This window comes from Poromitra crassiceps, assembly GCF_964638095.1.
Source record: "Poromitra crassiceps genome assembly, chromosome: 6".
In the NCBI taxonomy this organism is placed as follows: Eukaryota; Metazoa; Chordata; class Actinopteri; order Beryciformes; family Melamphaidae; genus Poromitra; species Poromitra crassiceps.
The window spans coordinates 55,484,799-55,498,830 of record NC_139627.1 but is presented as its reverse complement, the minus strand read 5'-3'; the positions used below and the strand labels follow the sequence as shown (position 1 = coordinate 55,498,830).

General features: G+C 43.9%; 1 protein-coding gene across 1 annotated transcript; it reads left to right on the top strand.

Moving 5' to 3' along the window:
* Positions 1-495: 495 nt before the first annotated feature.
* serpine3 (serpin peptidase inhibitor, clade E (nexin, plasminogen activator inhibitor type 1), member 3) lies at positions 496-13,373 on the top strand (the record flags this gene model as incomplete). The annotated part of the gene is made up of 8 exons (XM_083638049.1): positions 496-760; positions 2,876-3,106; positions 4,570-4,812; positions 5,921-6,119; positions 7,572-7,672; positions 7,822-7,908; positions 8,418-8,501; positions 13,321-13,373. The coding sequence occupies 8 exons, from the start codon at positions 496-498 to the stop codon at positions 13,371-13,373; spliced, it is 1,263 nt and encodes a 420-aa protein (XP_083494175.1).
* Positions 13,374-14,032: the final 659 nt, after the last annotated feature.

Below are 14,032 nucleotides of genomic sequence, written 5' to 3'. Positions count from 1 at the left end.
CAGAGTAGGACACATTGTAGGTGCAAAGTTAGCTAATGATGAGATTGGCTTCACTGACAGTAATCTATTCATGCATTGATAATAATAACTGTAATAACTGCTGGCTATACTGCTTTGAGATGCTATTCAAATGTTGCCACTCTAGGTTATTTCAGTTGAACTCTGACCGCAACCTGTTTGAATAATGTCCTTTTGGCCGTGGAGTTGAAGACATTTGTTAACAGTCATGCTGAGAGGAAGATATCAATATGCAGTCTGAATGTGATGTGATGTGATGTGATGTGATGTGATGTGACGTGATGTGATGTGATGTGATGTGATGTGACGTGACGTGATGTGATGTGATGTGATGTGACGTGACGTGACGTGACGTGACGTGACGTGATGTGGCCACATCTTTCTATTTGAATGCTGTTGAATGACGATGGGGCAGACTGGCACTGAGCTTGCTGTGTTTCTGGTCTTACACAGGGCCATTTGAGTTGCACTGACGCCATGCGTGGGCTGACGGTGGCTTCGCTCTTCGTGTGCTGGTGTTTGGTGGAGAGGAGCCAGTGTGAGGGCAGTCTTCAGGACAGCATGGGAGAGCTGCACAGCAGGTTCGCCGTCAGCCTGTACCAAACGCTCACAGAGACAGTGAACACCTCCAACCTGATGGTGTCGCCCATGAGCGTGTCCCTGTCGCTGGGGCTGCTGCAGCTGGGCGCCAGGGGCAACACCCTGGCTCAACTGGAGGCAGCGCTCGGATACAATGTGAACGGTACGAGTCCAACTCAAGTCCGTCAGCCAGTCACTCACACGTTTGCATCAAGGGCAAAGCGTGTCGGCATGAGGCAACTGCGGAAGTTGTTTCACTGCTCACATTACTTACTGGATGGCACGGTGGCTCAGTGGTTAGCACTGGTTAGCAGGAAGGTCCCAGGTTCAAACCCCGGTCCGGCCCAGGTCCTTTCTGTGTGGAGTTTTTGCATGTTCTCCCCGTGTTCGTGTGGGGTTCCTCCGGATGCTCTGGTTTCCTCCCACCATCAAAAGACATGTATGTTAGGGTTAATACTCCTGAGCAAGGCACTGGCAAAAGAACTGGAGTTGGTCCCCGCGCGCTGCACTGCGGCTGCCCACTGCTCCTAGTTCTAGGAAGTTCCTAGTAGAGGATGGGTCAAATGCAGAAGATGAATTTACCTGAACTGAACTGAACTCTCATCGTTACAAAATATAGCTTGTGTTGGAGTAGGGTTAGGTTGAACTATTTGTGGTGGTTTGTGCCTGGCTGGCCTGCTGCAGCCCGTTTGGCTCCAGGATTCCTTAGGTGCTGTGCTGTTGGTACCAGGTGGTGTGGAGCGGTGCTGCTGCTGGCCACGCAGCCCGGCCGGGGCAGAGCACAGCACAGCGGTGTCTGGAGCCATAATACCTGCCTCCAGTCTACACCAGCTCTAATCTCATTAAGCACTCCCGGGCCGGGGAGAGGGGACTGGTGGAGAGGTCCATGTGTCGGTTAGGGTTAGGCCGCGGAGAGGGGACTGGTGGAGAGGACCATGTGTGGGTTAGGGTTAGGCCGCGGAGAGGGGACTGGTGGAGAGGTCCATGTGTGGGTTAGGGTTAGGGCGCAGAGAGGGGACTGGTGGAGAGGTCCATGTGTGGGTTAGGGTTAGGCCGGGGAGAGGGGACTGGTGGAGAGGACCATGTGTGGGTTAGGGTTAGGCCGGGGAGAGGGGACTGGTGGAGAGGACCATGTGTGGGTTAGGGTTAGGCCGGGGAGAGGGGACTGGTGGAGAGGACCATGTGTGGGTTAGGGTTAGGCCGGGGAGAGGGGACTGGTGGAGAGGACCATGTGTGGGTTAGGGTTAGGCCGGGGAGAGGGGACTGGTGGAGAGGACCATGTGTGGGTTAGGGTTAGGCCGGGGAGAGGGGACTGGTGGAGAGGTCCATGTGTGGGTTAGGGTTAGGCCGGGGAGAGGGGACTGGTGGAGAGGTCCATGTGTGGGTTAGGGTTAGGCCAGGGAGAGGGGACTGGTGGAAGCTGCTCTATATGTGTCTCATGCTCACTGTGCGCTCATGTGAAAGGTTGCAGTCATGATGCCAAGAGTCTGAGTATGACTTCACTCTGGAGTTCCTCAGATGATGCCATCGCTGTGGTATCCAGTGCTCCCAGGCTGAGATGATGTTAAGCTGTGTTCAAGTCAAGTCAAACAGACCTGTGTTTGTGCAGATTGTAGAGGAGTGAAGCAGCTCCAAGCTGTCAAGTTGAGTCCCAGTCTCCACTAAAGAAATCCTGCTTTTGTTGTAGGGATTGTATGCATTCTGTAACAGATATGTTGAAAATAGTCTCATTCGTGTGTGTGTGTGTGTGTGTGTGTGTGTGTGTGTGTGTGTGTGTGTGTGTGTGTGTGTGTGGCCGTATACCACACAAGCCATTTTGAGCACTTTGCCAGGTGTTTATATCTGTCCATGGAAAGATTTTGCACAGTAGCGTCAAAAATGTGCAAGATGCAAAATCACTTTACAGACGTGTGTAGTTGACATACAAATGAAGGTCAAGTTCAAATGAAGGTCAAGTTCCAAAATGGAATCCTCCGAGCGGTCTTTTGGTTTTTGATGAATACCTCTGGATTGGTTTAGAATTCACATGTGCCCTTTTGGCAATAGAAAGAGCTCATTAAGAGCTTTCATTTGATATACTTTATAACTAATTTTCGCCCAAAATGTCACTTATGCCTCTCTGGTTCCCACCCCTTGCAATATTGCTGTTGAACAAGGTCATGCTTTGACCTAGATGTGAAGTTAAATCCTCAGCTTTACTTAATCGTTTTTTTTTTTTACAGTTCCTAAAGTTGTTAGTACATGACCTCTGACCTCTCTCTCTGTTCCTGTCTCACAGAGGGTCAGGTGCAGGAGTTGCTGCTGCACGCTCAGAGCAATGTGGGGAACAGCAGCCAGGGGGCGCTGCAGCAGGCCTGTGCCCTGTTCATCCAGAGTGGAGTGCAGCTGCTCACAGAGTTCACCCAGCATGCAGCAGACTGGGCCAACACCAGCCTGCGGAGGGCCAACTTCAGCCAGCCCAACCACACCCGCAGCCAGGTGCAGCCAGGGGGACACAGCCATGGCAGTGGTAAGCAAGCAATACAACCCTACCCCTGTCACACCCTCTTCCTGTCTTCCTGTCACACCCTCTTCCTGTCACACCCTCTTCCTGTCTTCCTGTCACACCCTCTTCCTGTCACACCCTCTTCCTGTCTTCCTGTCACACCCTCTTCCCGTCACACCCTCTTCCTGTCACACCCTCTGTCACACCCTCTTCCTGTCACACCCTCTTCCTGTCACACCCTCTTCCTGTCTTCCTGTCACACCCTCTTCCTGTCACACCCTCTGTCACACCCTCTTCCTGTCACACCCTCTTCCTGTCTTCCTGTCACACCCTCTTCCTGTCACACCCTCTTCCTGTCTTCCTGTCACACCCTCTTCCTGTCACACCCTCTTCCTGTCACACCCTCTTCCTGTCTTCCTGTCACACCCTCTTCCTGTCACACCCTCTTCCTGTCACACCCTCTTCCTGTCACACCCTCTTCCTGTCTTCCTGTCACACCCTCTTCCTGTCACACCCTCTTCCCGTCACACCCTCTTCCTGTCACACCCTCTTCCTGTCACACCCTCTTCCCGTCACACCCTCTTCCTGTCACACCCTCTTCCTGTCACACCCTCTTCCTGTCACACCCTCTTCCTGTCTTCCTGTCACACCCTCTTCCTGTCACACCCTCTTCCTGTCACACCCTCTTCCTGTCACACCCTCTTCCCGTCACACCCTCTTCCCGTCACACCCTCTTCCTGTCACACCCTCTTCCTGTCACACCCTCTTCCTGTCACACCCTCTTCCTGTCTTCCTGTCACACCCTCTTCCTGTCACACCCTCTTCCTGTCACACCCTCTTCCTGTCACACCCTCTTCCTGTCACACCCTCTTCCTGTCACACCCTCTTCCCGTCACACCCTCTTCCCGTCACGCCCTCTTCCTGTCACACCCTCTTCCTGTCACACCCTCTTCCTGTCACACCCTCTTCCGCCTTCAGCATACGAACCAAGGGATTTCATCCGCCATTCTTTCTTCCATCTACATTTCGTAAAATGCTTATAAAACTTGGTCAAACTAAGCAATTCAGCTATTTAGAATCAGGAGAGACTATCATTTCACTCGGCCACAAATAAAAGAAAATAAAAACATTGATTTTTTTTTTATATATGCAAATGTGTGAAGTTTCAAATCGGTAAAATAAAAAATGAATCGCAATGCTTTCCCCCCATTTTTTCTTTTACAAAGAAAAGGAAATATGCATTCATTGCAAAGTTTGCGTTTTGCAGTTTAATTTCATCAAGAAAAGAACAAATATAGTATTTTGTGGATTTTAGATATAAGATATAATTAAAGGAATAAATCGTATTGTGAACTCAGTATCGTGAATCGTATCGAATCGTGAATTGAGCGTATCATTGCATCCCTATCACTGACATCACTGACAAATCAGTTGCAGATCTCGTTGGCCTTTATGTTAAACTTTGACTTTCCCTCGTCAACTCCCAGATGAGCCTTGGCCCCTCCAGGCCGGCAGCAGCAGTGGGGAGCTCTCGGGCTCAGGCGAGGCCCAGGGAGAGGCCTTGTTTTGGGGCCGTCGGCTGCAGATGGCCCTGGTCAACAGGGTGGCTTTCCGGGGCGTCTGGCAAAAACAGTTCCTCTTCATCAACACCCAGAACCTGCCCTTCACCCTCGCTGATGGAAGTGCCATCAAGGTGCCCATGATGTACCAGGCTACTGAGGTCAACTTTGGTAAGAGATGTCAATCAATCAATCAATCAATCAATCAATCAATCAATCAAACTATATATCTATCTATCTATCTATCTATCTATCTATCTATCTGTCTGTCTGTCTGTCTGTCTGTCTGTCTGTCTGTCTGTCTGTCTGTCTGTCTGTCTGTCTGTCTCTCTGTCTCTCTGTCTGTCTGTCTGTCTGTCTCTCTGTCTCTCTGTCTGTCTGTCTGTCTGTCTGTCTGTCTGTCTGTCTGTCTGTCTCTCTGTCTGTCTGTCTGTCTGTCTGTCTGTCTGTCTGTTTCTCTGTCTGTCTGTCTGTCTGTCTGTCTGTCTGTCTGTCTGTCTATCTGTTTATTTATCTATTTATCTATCTATCTACCTATATCTATCTATCACCCAATTCATTACAAATCAAATCAATTAATCACTCAATCAAGGACCCAACCAATCAATCAATCAATCAATAAATCAATTAATCAATCAATCAATAAATCAATCAATAAATCAATCAATCAATCAATTAATCAATCAATCAATCAATCAATTAATCAATCAAAGAGCTTATTTCATTGTGGTTTGGTGTCATTTGCCAAAGCAGCCATTATGAAGTATGGATATGGACTGTGTACGTGTACCTTGCATCCAAAGCTGTGTTCAACTGAAACCAAAATGAGGGGGGGAGGTTCGTTTTACAACTAAAATGAACAAACTAACCGTTTGTTCCTTTCGAATATTAAAAACAACAACAAATAATTCAACAACAGCAAATTCATTCATGCATTTTTCATATTTTGGTTTCAGTTGAACACAGCTTTGGACGCAAGCTACACGGACCGGAATATAATAGTTAAAAGAAACATTTGAGGAATAATACAATTACTGAACTTAAATCAAGAGGCTAACACACACACACACACACACACACACACACACACACACACACACACACACACACACACACACACACACACACACACACAGAGAGAGAGAGGTCTTTACGAAAAGAAACATCAAACATTATCATCAAATTCAGTGAAATTCATCTGAGTGATTGAAATCACACAATGACAGAGAACAATAGCCCTGTCCAGTTGTTGACTGGTGTGCTGTGGCTCCCCCTGCAGGTCAGGTACGCACAGCGTCTGGGCAGCGCTGCACGGTGTTGGAGCTGCCCTACCTGGACCGCTCCCTCAGCCTGCTGCTGGCCCTGCCCAGTGACAGGAAGAGCCCACTGGCTGTTCTGGAGACTCAGCTCACTCCCCAACTGCTGGCCTCCTGGAGCTCAGGCCTCCGCACCAGCAAGATGGACGTCTTCCTGCCCAGGTCAATGCAATACAACGTTATTATTATAAGGCAATTAGGTTTATGGCATCGTAAAAACAGACAGTCAACAGAGTCAGATAGACAAATACAAGTTACAAGTTAGGTAAGTTAAAGAGCTGTTGGGACTGTGTTGGGCAAAATGCATTTAAAATAATAACACTCATAAAGGCTATAGTGAGATAGATGTAAAACAAAACATCATCAGATTGGGTTACAGTACTAGTTTGTTGAATATAAATACCTCGGCGACTGAGCTTTTAAGTCTCAAACCTCCCACACATGCTCCTCCCACACATGCTCCTCCCACACTTACCCCACTCGCCGGACGCTTCTGGCTCATACTGAGCGCATTAGCGCCCGGCGAATGCAACGCATTTCACATTTTAGATTTTGCCATTTTCACGTCTGGGTCTAAAATGCCTGCTCCTACCTGAGTCTTCACGTGAAGTGAAGACGCTATCCGATGTCCAACATCCTCTTCTTTTAATAACACCTAGTTGTTGCATCCAAACTGTTGCATAAAATCCACTTTTGTGTCGCTCAAAAACCGAAAACCATGTATCTGGAGCACCGCTCCTTCTTCTTCTCTGATCTGAAGCAACTCGGAACAACGACTCACTGTTTACTCACTAATGCCCCCCACACTTCCGCAATGGTATTGCACCTCCGTTTCTGCACAAATGCAGAAATGGGAGGTGCAATACCATTTCAAAAGTGTGGGGGGCATTGTTGAGTAAACAGTGAGTCGTTGTTCCGGGTTGCTCCAGATATATGGTTTTCGGTTTTTGAGCGACAGAAAAGTGGATTTTATGCAACATTTTGGATGCAACAACTAGGTGTTATTAAAAGAAGAGGATGTTGGACATCGGATAGCGTCTTCACTTCACGTGAAGACTCAGGTAGGAGCAGGCATTTTAGACCCGGACGTGAAAATGGCAAAATCTAAAATGTGAAATGCGTTGCATTCGCCGGGCGCTAATGCGCTCAGTATGAGCCAGAAGCGTCCGGCGAGCGGGGTAACTCCCACACATGACCCTCCCACACATGACCCTCCCACACATGACCCTCCCACACATGACCCTCCCACACATGACCCTCCCACACATGCTCCTCCCACACATGCTCCTCCCACACATGACCCTCCCACACATGACCCTCCCACACATGACCCTCCCACACATGACCCTCCCACACATGATCCGCGGTAAAACAGCTCTGCGCGCCGCCCGCTGTGCCGTTTATGGGGAGAGCCAGCGGTGCTCCACTCGCAGTTCAAATGATTTCACCTTTGACCTAGTTACCTCTGACCTTTCCAATGTCACCTAGCAACTGCACTGTAACGTTTCTGTGAGAGAAGAGCAGATCTGCTTCAGGCTTTGAAACTTCTCGTCAGGTGTTTTGACCACAGATAGAGATATGTCATACTAACTCTTGTCTCTCTGTCACCTACAGGTTCAGAATGCAGAACAAGTTCAACCTGAGGTCGGTGCTCCCCTCCATGGGCATCAGTGATGCCTTTAACCCCACAGTAGCTGACTTCACTGGCATATCAGGTCAATTCCTTAAGCACAACTTTCAACGTTTTAACAGTTCTTAAAATCTGATTTTATTCAGAGTTGCGTGCAATACATTTAAGCTCCAGCAGAAGCTCATCATTGCTTTCAACATAATGATAACCCAGACATCATGTTTCTCCTTACAGTGGAGGAGGGTCTCTATGTGTCTGATGCCTTCCATGAAACAAGGATAGAGGTGACAGAAGAAGGGACCAAGGCAGCTGCTGCTACAGGTGAGGAATGTAATGCAGCGGTAGATGCTCTGCCTAGCAACAGGAGGGTCACAGGTTCAAGCCCCCGGTGTTACCGCTGGCCGTGTCCGCAGGTGGGAAGCCTCATTAAGGGGAGTGGATGTGTCCCTGGTCGCTGCACCCTCGTCGGTCGGGAGGCCTGTACAGGGGGAGGGGAACTGGGGGCAATAGCGTGATCCTCCCATGTGCTATGTCCTGCCAGTGAAACGCCTCGCTGTCAGGTGATAAGAAATGCCCGACGACTGCACATGTATCGGAGGGAGCATGTTGCTAGTCTCCAACTCTCCACAGATCGGCAGAGGGGCTGGAGCAACGACCGGGACACCAGGGGGGATTGGCCAAGTACAATTGTGGAGGCGGGGGAATCTGTGTATACCTGGTGTATGCACAGATTATGCCATTTTAAAGTGATCGTACTGGCCTTCACCCACAACATGAAGTTTCTGGCACAATGTTTCTAAAAGGTATTTGTTCCTTCTTTTGCCTTGCAGCTATGGTGCTACTCAAACGATCCCGCGCTCCTGTTTTCAAGGCTGACCGGCCGTTCCTGTTTCTTCTGCGACACATCAGCACAGGTGTTTATTTTACACTGCTCACACCTCTAACCATTTCATATTGTACTATTGTTTTACACTGCTCACACCTCTAACCATTTCATAATGTACTATTGTTTTACATTGCTCACACCTCTAACCATTTCATATTGTACTATTGTTTTACACTGCTCACACTTCTAACCATTTCATACTGTACTATTGTTTTACATTGCTCACACCTCTAACCATTTCATATTGTACTATTGTTTTACACTGCTCACACTTCTAACCATTTCATAATGTACTATTGTTTTACACTGCTCACACCTCTAACCATTTCATAATGTACTATTGTTTTACACTGCTCACACCTCTAACCATTTCACACTGTACTATTGTTTTACACTGCTCACACCTCTAACCATTTCATACTGTACTATTGTTTTACACTGCTCACACCTCTAACCATTTCACACTGTACTATTGTTTTACACTGCTCACACCTCTAACCATTTCATAATGTACTATTGTTTTACACTGCTCACACCTCTAACCATTTCACACTGTACTATTGTTTTACACTGCTCACACCTCTAACCATTTCACACTGTACTATTGTTTTACACTGCTCACACCTCTAATCATTTCATACTGTACTATTGTTTTACACTGCTCACACCTCTAACCATTTCATAATGTACTATTGTTTTACATTGCTCACACCTCTAACCATTTCATACTGTACTATTGTTTTACACTGCTCACACCTCTAACCATTTCATACTGTACTATTGTTTTACACTGCTCACACCTCTAACCATTTCATAATGTACTATTGTTTTACATTGCTCACACCTCTAACCATTTCATACTGTACTATTGTTTTACATTGCTCACACCTCTAACCATTTCATACTGTACTATTGTTTTACACTGCTCACACCTCTAACCATTTCATATTGTACTATTGTTTTACATTGCTCACACCTCTAACCATTTCATATTGTACTATTGTTTTACACTGCTCACACCTCTAACCATTTCATACTGTACTATTGTTTTACACTGCTCACACCTCTAACCATTTCATACTGTACTATTGTTTTACACTGCTCACACCTCTAACCATTTCATAATGTACTATTGTTTTACATTGCTCACACCTCTAACCATTTCATACTGTACTATTGTTTTACATTGCTCACACCTCTAACCATTTCATACTGTACTATTGTTTTACACTGCTCACACCTCTAACCATTTCATACTGTACTATTGTTTTACACTGCTCACACCTCTAACCATTTCATAATGTACTATTGTTTTACACTGCTCACACCTCTAACCATTTCATACTGTACTATTGTTTTACACTGCTCACACCTCTAAACATTTCATACTGTACTATTGTTTTACACTGCTCACACCTCTAACCATTTCATACTGTACTATTGTTTTACACTGCTCACACCTCTAACCATTTCATACTGTACTATTGTTTTACACTGCTCACACCTCTAACCATTTCATACTGTACTATTGTTTTACACTGCTCACACCTCTAACCATTTCATACTGTACTATTGTTTTACACTGCTCACACTTCTAACCATTTCATAATCTACTATTGTTTTACACTGCTCACACCTCTAACCATTTCATAATGTACTATTGTTTTACACTGCTCACACCTCTAACCATTTCATACTGTACTATTGTTTTACATTGCTCACACCTCTAACCATTTCATACTGTACTATTGTTTTTACACTGCTCACACCTCTAACCATTTCATACTGTACTATTGTTTTACACTGCTCACACCTCTAACCATTTCATACTGTACTATTGTTTTACACTGCTCACACCTCTAACCATTTCATATTGTACTATTGTTTTACACTGCTCACACCTCTAACCATTTCATAATGTACTATTGTTTTACACTGCTTACACCTCTAACCATTTCATAATGTACTATTGTTTTACACTGCTCACACCTCTAACCATTTCATAATGTACTATTGTTTTACACTGCTCACACCTCTAACCATTTCATACTGTACTATTGTTTTACACTGCTCACACCTCTAACCATTTCATACTGTACTATTGTTTTACACTGCTCACACCTCTAACCATTTCATATTGTACTATTGTTTTACACTGCTCACACCTCTAATCATTTCATACTGTACTATTGTTTTACACTGCTCACACCTCTAACCATTTCATACTGTACTATTGTTTTACACTGCTCACACCTCTAACCATTTCACACTGTACTATTGTTTTACATTGCTCACACCTCTAACCATTTCATACTGTACTATTGTTTTACACTGCTCACACCTCTAACCATTTCATACTGTACTATTGTTTTACACTGCTCACACCTCTAACCATTTCACACTGTACTATTGTTTTACATTGCTCACACCTCTAACCATTTCATACTGTACTATGTTTTACACTGCTCACACCTCTAACCATTTCACACTGTACTATTGTTTTACACTGCTCACACCTCTAACCATTTCATACTGTACTATTGTTTTAAACTGCTCACACCTCTAACCATTTCACAATGTACTATTGTTTTACACTGCTCACACCTCTAACCATTTCATAATGTACTATTGTTTTACACTGCTCACACCTCTAACCATTTCATACTGTACTATTGTTTTACACTGCTCACACCTCTAACCATTTCATAATGTACTATTGTTTTACACTGCTCACACCTCTAACCATTTCATATTGTACTATTGTTTTACATTGCTCACACCTCTAACCATTTCATATTGTACTATTGTTTTACACTGCTCACACCTCTAACCATTTCATACTGTACTATTGTTTTACACTGCTCACACCTCTAACCATTTCATACTGTACTATTGTTTTACACTGCTCACACCTCTAACCATTTCATAATGTACTATTGTTTTACATTGCTCACACCTCTAACCATTTCATACTGTACTAATGTTTTACATTGCTCACACCTCTAACCATTTCATACTGTACTATTGTTTTACACTGCTCACACCTCTAACCATTTCATACTGTACTATTGTTTTACACTGCTCACACCTCTAACCATTTCATAATGTACTATTGTTTTACACTGCTCACACCTCTAACCATTTCATACTGTACTATTGTTTTACACTGCTCACACCTCTAACCATTTCATACTGTACTATTGTTTTACACTGCTCACACCTCTAACCATTTCATACTGTACTATTGTTTTACACTGCTCACACCTCTAACCATTTCATACTGTACTATTGTTTTACACTGCTCACACCTCTAACCATTTCATACTGTACTATTGTTTTACACTGCTCACACCTCTAACCATTTCATACTGTACTATTGTTTTACACTGCTCACACTTCTAACCATTTCATAATCTACTATTGTTTTACACTGCTCACACCTCTAACCATTTCATAATGTACTATTGTTTTACACTGCTCACACCTCTAACCATTTCATACTGTACTATTGTTTTACACTGCTCACACCTCTAACCATTTCATACTGTACTATTGTTTTACACTGCTCACACCTCTAACCATTTCATAATGTACTATTGTTTTACACTGCTCACACCTCTAACCATTTCATACTGTACTATTGTTTTACACTGCTCACACCTCTAACCATTTCATACTGTACTATTGTTTTACACTGCTCACACCTCTAACCATTTCATATTGTACTATTGTTTTACACTGCTCACACCTCTAACCATTTCATAATGTACTATTGTTTTACACTGCTTACACCTCTAACCATTTCATAATGTACTATTGTTTTACACTGCTCACACCTCTAACCATTTCATAATGTACTATTGTTTTACACTGCTCACACCTCTAACCATTTCATACTGTACTATTGTTTTACACTGCTCACACCTCTAACCATTTCATACTGTACTATTGTTTTACACTGCTCACACCTCTAACCATTTCATATTGTACTATTGTTTTACACTGCTCACACCTCTAATCATTTCATACTGTACTATTGTTTTACACTGCTCACACCTCTAACCATTTCATACTGTACTATTGTTTTACACTGCTCACACCTCTAACCATTTCACACTGTACTATTGTTTTACATTGCTCACACCTCTAACCATTTCATACTGTACTATTGTTTTACACTGCTCACACCTCTAACCATTTCATACTGTACTATTGTTTTACACTGCTCACACCTCTAACCATTTCACACTGTACTATTGTTTTACATTGCTCACACCTCTAACCATTTCATACTGTACTATGTTTTACACTGCTCACACCTCTAACCATTTCACACTGTACTATTGTTTTACACTGCTCACACCTCTAACCATTTCATACTGTACTATTGTTTTAAACTGCTCACACCTCTAACCATTTCACAATGTACTATTGTTTTACACTGCTCACACCTCTAACCATTTCATAATGTACTATTGTTTTACACTGCTCACACCTCTAACCATTTCATACTGTACTATTGTTTTACACTGCTCACACCTCTAACCATTTCATAATGTACTATTGTTTTACACTGCTCACACCTCTAACCATTTCATACTGTACTATTGTTTTACACTGCTCACACCTCTAACCATTTCATACTGTACTATTGTTTTACACTGCTCACACCTCTAACCATTTCATACTGTACTATTGTTTTACATTGCTCACACCTCTAACCATTTCATACTGTACTATTGTTTTACACTGCTCACACCTCTAACCATTTCATATTGTACTATTGTTTTGTGATGAGCGCTGCTCAAAGTGAGTCATTGCAAAGTTTATTACTGCGTCTGTTTCAGGATCTGTGTTGTTCATGGGCCGAGTGATGAATCCAGCTGAGCAGGCACCATAGGATCCAAGAGACACCCCAACACATCAGCCCCCTCTCACTACCGCTATTTATTGTGGACCAGCAGGAGTCTCCAGAGACACTATTTTTGTATACACCTGTAAATAAAATTTTAATACACGTGTTGTTTTTACACTCCGGGTGTTTTGGTCCTTTCTCCCCGCACCAGTGTTGTAGTCAGGTCACTATATCTTCGAGTCCAAGTCAAGTCTCGAGTCCCTAGTGTTTGAGTCTGACTCGCCAAAGAAGGGTCTGGGTTGAGTCCCGATGACCCGAGTCAGAGTCCAGTTACTGTCTGAACATGAGCGTGAAAAAAAAATTATATATATATAGAGAGAGAGATTCAACGCAGTTCCAGAAGAGGACAGGTTGTGTTTATGTTGTGACCTTGGGGAGATAGAAAATGAAATTCATTTTGTGTTTTACTGCCCTCTGTATGATGACCTGAGACACACAACACATGAAAAAGTGTTTGTTGTTCACCCTGAAGCTTTTTGGTTACAGGATGTGCCTAGACTTGAATTTTTCTTTAATAAGAGAGACTTTGATATAGCTCAATTCATTAGTAATGCCTGGGAAAGAAGAAAAAAGATACTGTTTGTATAGGTTTGTATTGAATATGTTCTATTTTTCTATGACACCGTGTCTCCTTTTGTTTATCT